General features: G+C 39.1%; 1 protein-coding gene across 1 annotated transcript; it reads left to right on the forward strand.

Annotated features, from left to right (window-relative positions):
- The first annotated feature begins 39 nt into the window (after positions 1-39).
- LOC120263412 (galactokinase) lies at positions 40-5,570 on the forward strand. The gene is given in 14 exon segments (XM_039271300.1): positions 40-229; positions 313-494; positions 775-821; positions 1,376-1,470; positions 1,550-1,632; positions 1,816-1,884; positions 2,021-2,206; positions 2,786-2,920; positions 3,317-3,451; positions 3,766-3,836; positions 4,501-4,578; positions 4,867-5,008; positions 5,236-5,301; positions 5,303-5,570. Coding segments are annotated over 14 exon segments (1,497 nt in total). The 5' UTR covers positions 40-66; the 3' UTR covers positions 5,348-5,570.
- Positions 5,571-12,207: the final 6,637 nt, after the last annotated feature.

The raw sequence follows: 12,207 nt of genomic DNA on the forward strand, positions 1-12,207 counted from the left end.
CATCGCTCGCTCGCGCATTCTCTCTCTCTCTCTCTCTCTCTTCGCTGAACCCTAACCCTAGCTTCAATGGCGAAGCACGAGGACCTGCCGATCCCGATCTACAAGGAGCTGGAGCCTGTCTATGGGGATGGCTCTCCGCTGGAGGAGGCGCAGCTTCGTTTCCAGACACTGAAGTCCAAGTTCACCGACGTCTTCGGGCAATCACCGGACGTCTTTGCTCGATCTCCAGGTTAATTTTGGTTGCATCTTTGATTTGTGGTTTTTGTGGCTCTGGATTGGTGATGTTTCACGAGTTTTGGTTGTGGTTTGTAGGTAGGGTGAATTTGATCGGAGAGCACATTGACTACGAGGGGTACTCGGTGTTGCCGATGGCCATACGGCAGGATACTATCATTGCCATCCGGAAGCATAGAGAGGATGAGCCTCGGGAGCTTCGCATCGCCAATGTGAATGATAAGTACCCGCTCTGTACTTACCCTGCCGATCCGAATCAGGTGTAATAGAATATATATATATATATGATTATTTTGATTATGTGATGTTTTCATGGTTACTGATATTGTTGTTTGTGGTCACTGTATTCTTAGTTCATTCATGCATGGATAAGAAATTTACCCTGTTTTACCTGGTTGAGGTTTACAACATGAATTTTATGGTAAATTGTGTAGTTTGCCCCGGGCATGATGATTTATGACCACATTTTTCCAAGTGCTTTTAGGAGATATTTTTATTGATGAATGATATCTGATGTGCGTGGGCCTGTTTTCTTTTCAGGATGTAGATCTGAAGAATCATAGATGGGGCCATTATTTTATTTGCGGGTGAGACATTACTCACATGAATCACATCTCATCAAGATTTTTGTGTGGAATGTGTCATCTAGTGCTGAATTTTTGTATGCTTACAAAATTCTGTAAGCTTATTTTATTTTTGTATTTCATTCGACCTCTTGAATCTCAATTATGCATTCAACTATAGACACTGTACTATAAAATTGGAATAAATATCAAATTGACTTAATGCAAAATTTGAAACAAGTTTTGAACTTTATCTGATCCTATTATTTGGATACACTAGCACCATCTTGGTGACTAGTTATGATGAGAGACTTCAAGAGTAACAGGTCAGAATGTATGATTAGCAGGGACAAGATTCTCATACCTTTCCACTTGTTGAACAACTGAATGACATACTATAACATACATACAAAATTTGTCTTTGATGGTTTGATTTGTCAAATATTATAGTCTGGATCAACCCAGTTTTTGTCACTTATTCTTGCTTTGTTGCTACCTGCCTTTGTTTTCTCTTGTTATCATTGATTTACATCTTTGGTGTTTGGGTGTATTGAGTAATAATCATTTGATATGTTCAGGTACAAGGGCTTTTATGAGTTTGCTAGATTGAAAAAGATTGAGCTTGGTGCGGTCGTTGGACTTGACGTACTTGTTGATGGGACTGTTCCTACAGGTTTTCGCCCTCTATTAATTTCGATAGTAGTATTTGTTTATTTCCTAGAGAGATAGTTGACTTTTAACTGACTTGTTAGGCTCTGGATTGTCAAGCTCCGCTGCTTTTGTTTGTTCTGCCACAATTGCTATAATGGCTGCTTTTGATGCGAATTTTCCTAAGGTAATCAATTTTTAAGATCTCATTTATAATGCATCACCCGTACGGCTATTTAGGCACCTGATTTGGTGAATCTTAGACTGTTTAGTTATGATAAATCTCCAGTAATGCTGGGTAATGCATTTCTGCAGTGTGATGTACTTCTTAGTAAACAAATTTCTCATTAGTTTCAAATTCAATTTTCAGAAAGAAATTGCTCAACTAACTTGTGAATGTGAACGCTACATCGGAACACAATCTGGAGGCATGGACCAGGTGTCACATCTTTGGTTTTGTATCTGGGTTGTTTATATACCAAGCTTGCTTTCTTCAACCATTTTGCTTTTTTGATTGGAAATTTGAGCTTGTAATGAAAATGAATTATCTGGATTTGATACGGACTATGTTTCAGGCTATCTCTGTCATGGCCAAATCTGGTTTTGCCGAGCTGATAGATTTTAATCCTATCCGTGCTACTGATGTACAATTACCAGATGGTGGAACTTTTGTGATTGCTCACTCCTTAGCAGAATCTCCAAAAGCACTAACTGCTGCAACAAACTATAATAACCGTGTTGTGGAATGCCGTTTGGCATCTGTAAGTTCTAATCTTTGATTTCTCAGGGTTGGTAGACTATACTGATTTCTTTGTTTTTACTGTCTAAACATATGACTTGCACATCAATTTTTGAAGTTATGGATTAGTCATTTGGCACTTATTGAATTTGAATATATTCATTTATTTGATTTTTTTTTTTTAATTTGTTTGGATGTAAAATTTATGGATGGCAAACTAATTTTCTCAAATCTCAAATCTCAAATCTCTAATAGAAGGAGATGCTTTTATTATTTTTATCTCTAAAACTTTTGCCACAACCCCAATATATAATTCTCACTTGTGACATCCCACATTGCTTTTGTTGTTGTTTATTCACACAATAGGATTTGCTTCTTTTGTTTGTTATCCTTTCTCTTTCTTGATTTTGTATTATCCTACTATGTTAAAGCCTTAATAAGTTTTTAACAGATTCTCCACTTAAAGTTCCTTAATGTGTATGTACAGATGGTTCTGTCTTCTCCCTTAAATGTCCTGTTTATATGAATCAACTTGCTACTTCTAATTGGCTTTATTTCATATTTGAAGCAATAATTGTTGAAATTGTGAATGTCATTGCAGATTGTCCTTGGCGTAAAGCTAGGAATGGCACCAAAGGAGGCTATATCCAAAGCAAAAACTCTCTCAGATGTAGAGGGAATGTGTGTGTCATTTGCTGGCACCCGTGGGTCTTCTGATCCTGGAATAGCTGTCAAGGTATGTATTCTTTTATGTTCTTTTATAGATCATGTTGAAATGTAGCCTACGAAGCCAGCATGCATATTCTGGAAGTGTCTGATCCACTTGATAGTTCATCAGGGTTGATTTGATATCACATTTTATCTATACAACTTCCATAAGATTCAAGGCGTCACAAAGTTTACTATTTTGGCTAGTAGGGAGTTGGGCTATGTTATTAGTGTTCTGTTGAATAGTAGATTGGTTTTCTTTGATAATTGATTGACATTTTTGTATGTTTTCTTGAGAAAATTTCCAAATTAGTCAAGTAGAATCTGTCTCCATCATATGATATGCTATTATCTATTTTTTCTTCTTATTATCATTATTATTTTGTTTTTTTTCTCAGTCTAGTATCACAATCTTATTCTGCAGGAATTTTTAAAGGAGGAGCCTTACACTGTTGATGACATAGAGAACATTATTGGGGAAGCTCTTACGTCTGTTTTTTCAAACTCAAAATCTTCATTGGATGTGTTAAAAGCTGCTAAGCATTTTAAGCTATTTCAGGTAGTTCTGAAATCTGAGGAGCAAGTTACATAAAATAAAGAACAAAAACGATATACATGTATAGTAGTTTGTGATCACTTCCCTTGCAGTTTTTAGAGCATACCAATACTATAGTAGTTCTTCACATTATTCTCTTGAAACCATATGAAATGTTTTTTTTCGCAAAATCAAAATTCATTTGCTCAACATAAAGGGCACTTTGTAAGACTGATGAAATGCATCCAAGAACACTTGGCCATTACTTGTATTCGTGCTTTATTTTCTTAGATTTTGAAGTTTCTAATTATAGTATCTGATTAATTCTGTTGATCCAGCGTGCATCCCACGTTTATTCTGAAGCCAGGCGTGTCTATGCATTCAGGGATGTTGTGCTCTCAGACGCCAGGTTAATCATGATCTCAATACTGCACTATATCTTGGTCTGTTGTGCATGATTTCTATTCTTTTGAGAAATATTATGAACTCACATATGTATGGTACCTGTATTACAGATGTACTTATCATTGAGGTAGCATCCAAATTTAAAGTCTTGGATTTATACTTGAGCATTAAGATTTGGAATCACTCATAAGAGTAATCACTCATCAAAAAGATGCTTCTCTGTATATTGTCTTGTTTTTCTCTGGTACATTAGCATTTTGGTATGTGTGTGTGTGTGCGCGCGTGTTTTGCTAACCTAATTTTGCAGCTGAATTCAATATGTGTATAGCTTTTTCAATTACCAATATGCAATTATGCTAGACATTTTACCATTTATCACTTGGTTGAAGAAAACAATCAATCATAGAGTCACAGCAAACGCCCAGCATTCTCAAGCTACATATTAGCTAAATACTATGCTTGTACAATATCCTATGATTAAAGAACATTTTTTGAGATCCTTAGAGACCCCATTGGTTGAGCTCATTACCTGATCATGGAGATCTGTGTACTCAGTTTTGGTATTTCTACACTAGCTTCATTACTTGAACAGTCATTTTTCATAAAATCAAGAGTTGCATTTTATTTACATGGATTATAAAAGACTAACCGATATGATTTACATGCAGCGATGAGGAGAAGCTGAAACAGCTCGGTGACCTTATGAATGATAGTCACTACAGCTGCAGTGTACTCTATGAATGCAGGTATGTTGACACTCTGTACACATTCTCAGACTTTCTGATTAAAATTTGCATATAAAGATTAGGACATGTTTATAAACAGAATTCTCTTGATTTCATGTATTTCATGAATGCTGCTACTAAGCAACGATACTTATACCAGAGGGTTCAATGCAGATATTGTCCTAAGCTAATTAAACCTGGGACACCTTGCATATTGCCACTCACCATTTTCTCCTTTCAGTCTCATGCTTACTACAAATTAGTTAAACTATTTAAACATCCTTCACATGACTGATTTTCTTTTATTAGCTGCCCTGAGTTGGAAGAGCTTGTAAAGAATTCCCGAGATCATGGAGCAATTGGAGCAAGACTCACTGGTGCTGGATGGGGTGGTTGTGCTGTTGCATTAGTCAAAGAAAGCATTGTTCCTCAGTTCATTCTCAACTTGAAGGTGCTTTCCCTCCATTTTATAGTTAGCACAATATTGACACTGTCCATTTACTTGTTCTGTTTTGAAGTGAATTATACCACTTTCACACCTACTGGCTTCATCTAACAATTTTCTTCGTCTTTTTTTTTTTAAACCTGTAAGCATCAAACAAAGAAACCAGGAACAATGTTGTTATAGAACTCTACTTATCGTATGCCGAAGTTTAACAAAACTGATATTAATTGCAGGAATCATTCTACCAATCAAGGATTGAGAAGGGAATTGTGAGCAACACTGACCTGGGCTCTTATGTCTTTTGCTTCAAAGCCATCAAGTGGTGCTGCAATATTCAAGTTCTAATAATTTTCAGTTTGGTCTGTGTTCCAGTCTTCTGTCTAATAAATGAACAAATGGTGTGCATAGCTCTTGGTATATTTTTTATTTTTTATTTTGGTGAATAAACCTGTTGCAGTTTCCAACCATATGTAGATAGTGAGCATCTGCAACTTCAATTTTCGATGTGTAATTAGTAATCTTGGAGTTATTCTTGAATGCTACTATGTTAGAAATGCTTTTATATGAATTTTAATCCATGGTCATCATTGCGCACTAGTTAAGTAGTACTCTCTCCATTTTATAAAAATACATGTAGTAAAATTATTTTAAAATAGTTATTGTTTTATAATATCAAAGTAATATTTATTATCAAATTTTATCTATCTTTAAATTTTTAAATTATATAAATAAAAAGAATAATAATATTTATAATCCATATTTAGTAATTTGGTTGATTTTTATATTAAATTTTAAAAAAATTAATTATATTTTTAATTTTTGTACAATATTTTTAGACGATAAATATTTTAAAATAAAAGAGAGTAAATCAATACATGGGAGGTCATCATAATGAAAATGAAAGTGTAGTGATATTACGTGGTGGTTTGTCATATTATTAAAATAAAGTAATATATTTACCAGATGTACTTCTGACTTATTGATAATAATAATATATTATTATTATTATAAATTATCAAGGCAAGTCGTCTTGCATGTTTTATGTATGAGTTTGGCTGTTTATTTTCTGACAAATCTAGTTGGTGAATTAATATTATTACCCGTTGCCTGTGAAGGGAACGTTCTAGCATATGTATATCACATTAATTAATGGTTTTAATGTTTTTGAGTAGTTATGAAAATGTCATATCAAGATTTATATCTAAATTTATTTCTAATTTCAAACTTATAGAACAATTTTATAATTTTCCAATGAAAACAAAACGCCAAAACTAAATCAAGCAAAAAAAATTAGGAATTTTTAAAACATAATAATTTAATTAAATAAAAGTTATTTTTTTGAACTTAATATAAATTAATGTGTTTATAAAAACCATTTATTACAATTTTAGCAATTGCCCAAGTCCAATTGAAACCTTCACTACTTTCTCCACATATGACCTCAACAATTCAAAAATTAAAAAGATTAAAAATTTTATTATTAAATTAAAATAATTATCCCAAATCAATGAGGGTTTGGTTACAGTATTATATATATATATATATATATAAAGTGTTTATATTTTTATTGAAAAAATAAATTTGAATTTCAATTTATATATTTTTTTTATCTGTGTCATTATTATTTATTCACTCTGTTAAAAAATAAAGGTATAAATATCAAAATGGGCCCTCTATTTTTTGTTTTTTATCTTTTTAGGTCTCTCTAATTCATCTAAAAGGACGGAAAACGCAAAATAAAAGAACTATTTTGATATTTTGTCCAAAAATAAATAAAGTGGAAATTGCCAAAAAAAACCCTTTAAGTTTAGAAATCGCTAAAAACACTGTTAGTTTTTGCAATCCCCCAAAACCCCTCCTTTAAAAGTCTATGTTTTTCAAACCCCCAAACCCCCTAGAATCTGATGCGAATCTGAGTGAGTTTCAAATTTTTGGACGAAAATGCCCTTGCATGGGGAGTCGTGGGTCGCAGCCATCTCGGCGATTTGAGAGGAAGTGGGGGTTTTCCGTGAGGGTAACCCCGAGAGCTAATTTATTTGGAGTCGCTTTAATTGCTTTTTCTCAACCTCATGTCTTCGCCTTTTCCATTTCAGCTCGCCTCCGGAGTCGTTCTCTACCGCCGAAAGCCTCCGTGAATTGCTCATTTCATCGCCTTTTTCCCTTTCCACCTGAGATCTCGAAGGAGAAGTCCCCCGCCAACTAGTTGGCATTTCATCGCTGCAATCCAAGCAGATTGAGTACTGGTTTTATGTTAACTCGCTCACTACAAAGAAAGATTTTTCGGTTTTGCTTTGTGCTCTGCTTTTTGTTGGAAGATATCAAGTCTCAGTAGGGATTTCTACCGGGGTTTTTGTTAGTCTCACAGGAGATTTCTGTTAGGGTTTTGTTTTGTTTTTGTATTTTCAGATGTATACACTATCGAAATAGTTTTTTTCGATTGTTATGATTTGTGTAATATTTATAATGTACATTTCCGCTTCGCTTTGATATGGTCTGCGCTTTTACAAAACGAGGTCGACGCTTAAGAAATGAGATGTTGCAGCTTTTAACATTTGTTGTCTCTGCTTAAGTATTCCGCCCTCTGCTTAACAAAATGGGTCTCTGCTTAACATTTTTATATCTCTCGCTTAATAACCGAGAGTTTACCGCTTAAAAACCTTATATTAACGCTTAAACTTTTGTCAATACCGCAGTTTGTGATTACGGCAGTCAACCTAGTTAACGGGCGCTGCTATTTGACACCGGCCAGGAGACCTTAGTCGAATCGAAAAGTTAACACGACCCGACACTCGGGAGATTATTCGAGCGACACCGCTTGCGCTGCTCATCGAGCCGAAGCCATATACCAAGAGTAGGGCCCTTCTTGATTCTCTTTTGCAAAGGTACGATGGTCGCACCAATAAATTCAGATCGGGGAAAGCTCGCCGAAGCTTTCGCACCTCAAGACGTGGGCCCTCGTTCTCGTCTCGCGGCTGACTATGGCGACGCAGCTGGTCTTTCGTAAGAAGAAAACCAGTCGCCGCTCAAGGCCTGTAGATCTCATCAAAGACCCTACGAGAGACACAGAGACTCCATCAAGAGCACCTCAGCGCAACTTGTTCGACGAGGGGAGAAGAAGATAATTTTTGTCAAACTCGATGGCGTATCTCTCACGGGACAGCCCTCTTCCCAAATACATCATGCTCTTTGCCCGAATCGGATCGCTGATTACGCCGATGATCTACCACCATCGGGCGATACTGCACGGGCGCAAAGCGACGCATTGCGGGCTTCATGGAGGATATTCCAGCAGCCGCCCGAGCGCAAGATAGATGCGCCGGAAGAAGACCAACATGTGGTACATTAAGGGTCGCTTCTGGCCGCGCTTAACGCCCTGGTTTTACGAGTCGACCGAACGGGAAGAAAGTCCGCTTCGCGAAGATCCCGATGATGCCGCTACACGTGAAAAGTACTTACCTAAGCAAGCGACGCAGTGAAACGAGCTTGTCATCGCTCGATGGAAAAGAGGTAATAAATCATGGACAATGTCTAACATAAGTCTTTAATGTTTAAACATAGCGCTTAACTTTAGTATTTACCGCTTAACTATTATTAATAACCGCTTAAATATTCTCGCTCTCCGCTTAATGATATTCTATAACGCTTAAATATATAGTTTCTCGAGATGGTTCCCGACTAATGTCAAGAAGAAATATTTGTCTGGCGCCAACCGACCTGATCGGACGCCATCGCTCCCGAACCACTAGCTCGGCGAGGATGAGGGCGACCTTTCATCGTCGCTACTGGACTGCTTCTCCTACTTCCACACTCCACCACGCCAAGACGCATTCTCGACGCCGAGAAGCCCTCCCCTACCCCAGCAGATTAGCAACAACCCTCCCTACCACGACAACGACGGGGGCCCCCCGACCATGGCGACCTCCCGATCGCTGAGAAATTTCCACCGTGACATTGGGAGAAGATGTCACCGCAACTCTTACGCAGTCATGCCGATATTGACGACCGAAGTTTCCCGCTTGTCGCCGTGCGAGGCGCCGAAGGACGTTTCACAAATCGGCCGCGCCTATCCCTCGAAAGAACCGGGCACCGGACGAACGAGGCGCTGGAATTTCGACTTTACGTACGTACATCATCGGGAAGGTCATTCCAAGGCGGCCACATTCAAGAGACTTCAGAAAAGAGGAGAATACGATCGCCTCGCTCTCCACCGCCTACCGACGATGAAACAATAAGAACACCATCGACGGTCGACGTCATATCGAGTCCGTCGCCGCTGATGACATGGCTACGACGGTGGAGGACATCGAGATGATGGGTTGCTGCCGCTGAGAAGGTCGCCGACTCTTCTCGATGAAATCGCCGATCCCGCTGAATCGGGCCGCCGAGATCAGTGCATCAAAGACGGACACAATCCTCAAGGTCAAGAACAAGTTAAGGAAGGTCTCAGGTTGATGTTGCCGCCGCTGCCCTCAAGATCGCGCTACACAATCCCACAACAAGAACAACAATGTAAGGATGGTTCATGCAGCTGATGCTCGCCGCCATCGCCCCCGCGATCCAAGGAAGATGCCGATGAAGACCCCGACCGAGCAACGAGAGACGATCAAGGCCAATCAAAAATCGACCATACGGCTCTGAAAGCTTTTATTCCAAGAAGAAGAAATGGGTGGCCTCGAGTCGCCTCTAACAACACGAGCAGTGGAGTTGATGAGGATCTTCCTCAATCGCACTATGGACGGGTAAGTGTAACGCTTTTTATGATATTGTTTAAAGGGTTTCTTATAGTGTTTAACTATTACCTAATAGTGTTTAATACCATTATGTTATCATTTAAGTTTCGCCTTTACCGCTTAATTATATATAATATCATGTAACAATTGATAATATCATTTAAATATTATCAATATGGTCTTCTAATATCTCATATCGCTAACCTCAAAGACTCGCCGTGGAAGAATGACTGCCACAGACCACACGCCGACAGAGTTATACATCGCCCGCTGAGGGGGAAGGAGACGGTCATCGATGATGTGATGGACGCCTTTAGATGCATAATACAAAAAGTCACCGAGCAAAGAGCCATATCCTCACAAGAAGCGCGCCCATCATCGACCGCTTGATGCCGCTTTATGCCAAAGCAGGACGACGCACTACTGACACAATTATGGCTATGATCGGGACGCTCGCGCAACCTGCATGAAGTTCAAATCATCATCCTCCCGATAATCATGAATGGCCACTTCCACGCCGTCGTCCCCGACAACGATAATCAAGAATACAGTATTATTCTTCATGTCCGGGTACGATAAGGACGCTGTTGACATGGTAAGTTCTTTAATTACGTCCGATTAATATCCTGCTTGGTATTTAAACCCAGTATTCTAATCTCGACTCGCATATCTCGACAATGAATCTATTCGACCTTCGTGCCGAGCATGGAGTTAGGCGAGTCGGCGACAGTAGTACCCGCAGGACTGCATACGTAAAACCCCACGCCTAAAAACAAGGAAGCGCCGATCTGCGCTCGCCCACGCCATGCGGTTTATCGAGCAATTACCGTGGGTGAGAAGTTACGGCCACCGCAGATGACGCTCCTTACCTCGGGATTACAGGCATGTTACCCGCGATACTTAAGGAGGGAGGGCACATGCGCCTCATGACAAAGGGGTCGTCACAGCTGGTTAAATTGCTTTTTGAATAACATGTCTTAGTATATCCGATCGCCAATTTTTGTTTTCAAAACGTAATCCCGACAAATTCAATTCATTGTTTTCTGTTCAAGAACACGACTCAGTATACCTTTAATGTAAATTTTGTTTGTTTTGAATCAGATAGCGGGTTAAATTCCATTCGTTTTATTTCATTGTTTAATTTACGCTGCGCTTGTGTACATTTCACTTTCATTGTTTAAATATAGTATATATCGCTTAAACATCGCTTTTAAATATTTCAAATTACGGTGCACTCCGCTTAAAATAACACTTTCTCCGCTTAAATGAACGCACTTATTGTTTAACCAAATATGGAAAGTCGCCCATCAATACACAATTCAATTCATCGCTTAAACATCAGCTGAAATATTTCAAATTACAAAGCAGTATCCGCTTAAAATAACAATGTCTCCTGTAAATACATTCAATTCAGTTATAAATACACAATGTTTCCTCATCGCCGGTTTATTAACAATGCCTAGTCGGGCGACAGCTTTCATCAGTAAGATCGCCGACAGACCGATCCTCGCGCCGTACTGTAATGTAACTCGCGGACATCAAACGCTGCACTCGATCCTCTTTCGCCTAGCCGCCCTAGTGCCGCCTTCTAGTCACAGCGGTCGCAAACGAAGCTCACGATTTTCCGCCTCAAGGCCTCGCCATCGCTCGGTATGGGGAATATAGCTCTTTGTACGCCGACTTTGTAATTGTCGATCGCTGAAGTACCCGCCATAAATCGATGTACGCTGGTGTCTGTCGCATTATTGCCGCGCAAAGTATGTTTCGCAAGGGATACCATAAACTCGCCACCTTCGACATGAACAAGTTCTCGATGGCGAGATCCACGGAGTTGCCGTGATTGGTCGATCACTTCGTAACGATCATCGACACAACGACTCAACACGTAAGATTTCTACCGCTCCTCAACAATGATCTCTAACTTCAATGTATGTCTGGGCATAAGTAGGTCTCCCATTTGGTCGCTGCTCACGCCTGTTACATAACATGCGATCAACTTGAACCCTGCAAATAAGGTTAAAACAAAGACGATGATGGTTAAATAATTCGCCAACATGTTTAAAACATTATTGTAATTAAATAAACGAAATGATTAATATTTAAGGTCAGAAAAGTGTAATTAAACAAAGATTGAGAATGTTTAAAGGGTAATACAAAATGTTAAGTGTAAATCAACATTCGCAGACCTTACGGAGTTTCGACCATTTGGCCACCCGGTAACGACGAGCTTCCTCGATCCAAGCATCGAACGACTCCGCGACGCTCGAATACATCTCACCCCAACGATCACCTCCGAACAGATAATTCGACCAATGCGCCATATCCGACTGATTAATCAACCAGCTGATGAGCTTCGAGTGATACGGCTCGCAGCTCATTCACTGTGATCATCGAAATCTTTAGCCGTGGATGCCCACGTAACGCGGAAGCATATGACCAAGACTCCTCCCTCAACGCCTTCCCAAGTCCGACATT

The sequence above is a fragment of the Dioscorea cayenensis genome, chromosome 6 (genome assembly GCF_009730915.1).
Source record: "Dioscorea cayenensis subsp. rotundata cultivar TDr96_F1 chromosome 6, TDr96_F1_v2_PseudoChromosome.rev07_lg8_w22 25.fasta, whole genome shotgun sequence".
NCBI classification, from domain to species: domain Eukaryota; kingdom Viridiplantae; phylum Streptophyta; class Magnoliopsida; order Dioscoreales; family Dioscoreaceae; genus Dioscorea; species Dioscorea cayenensis.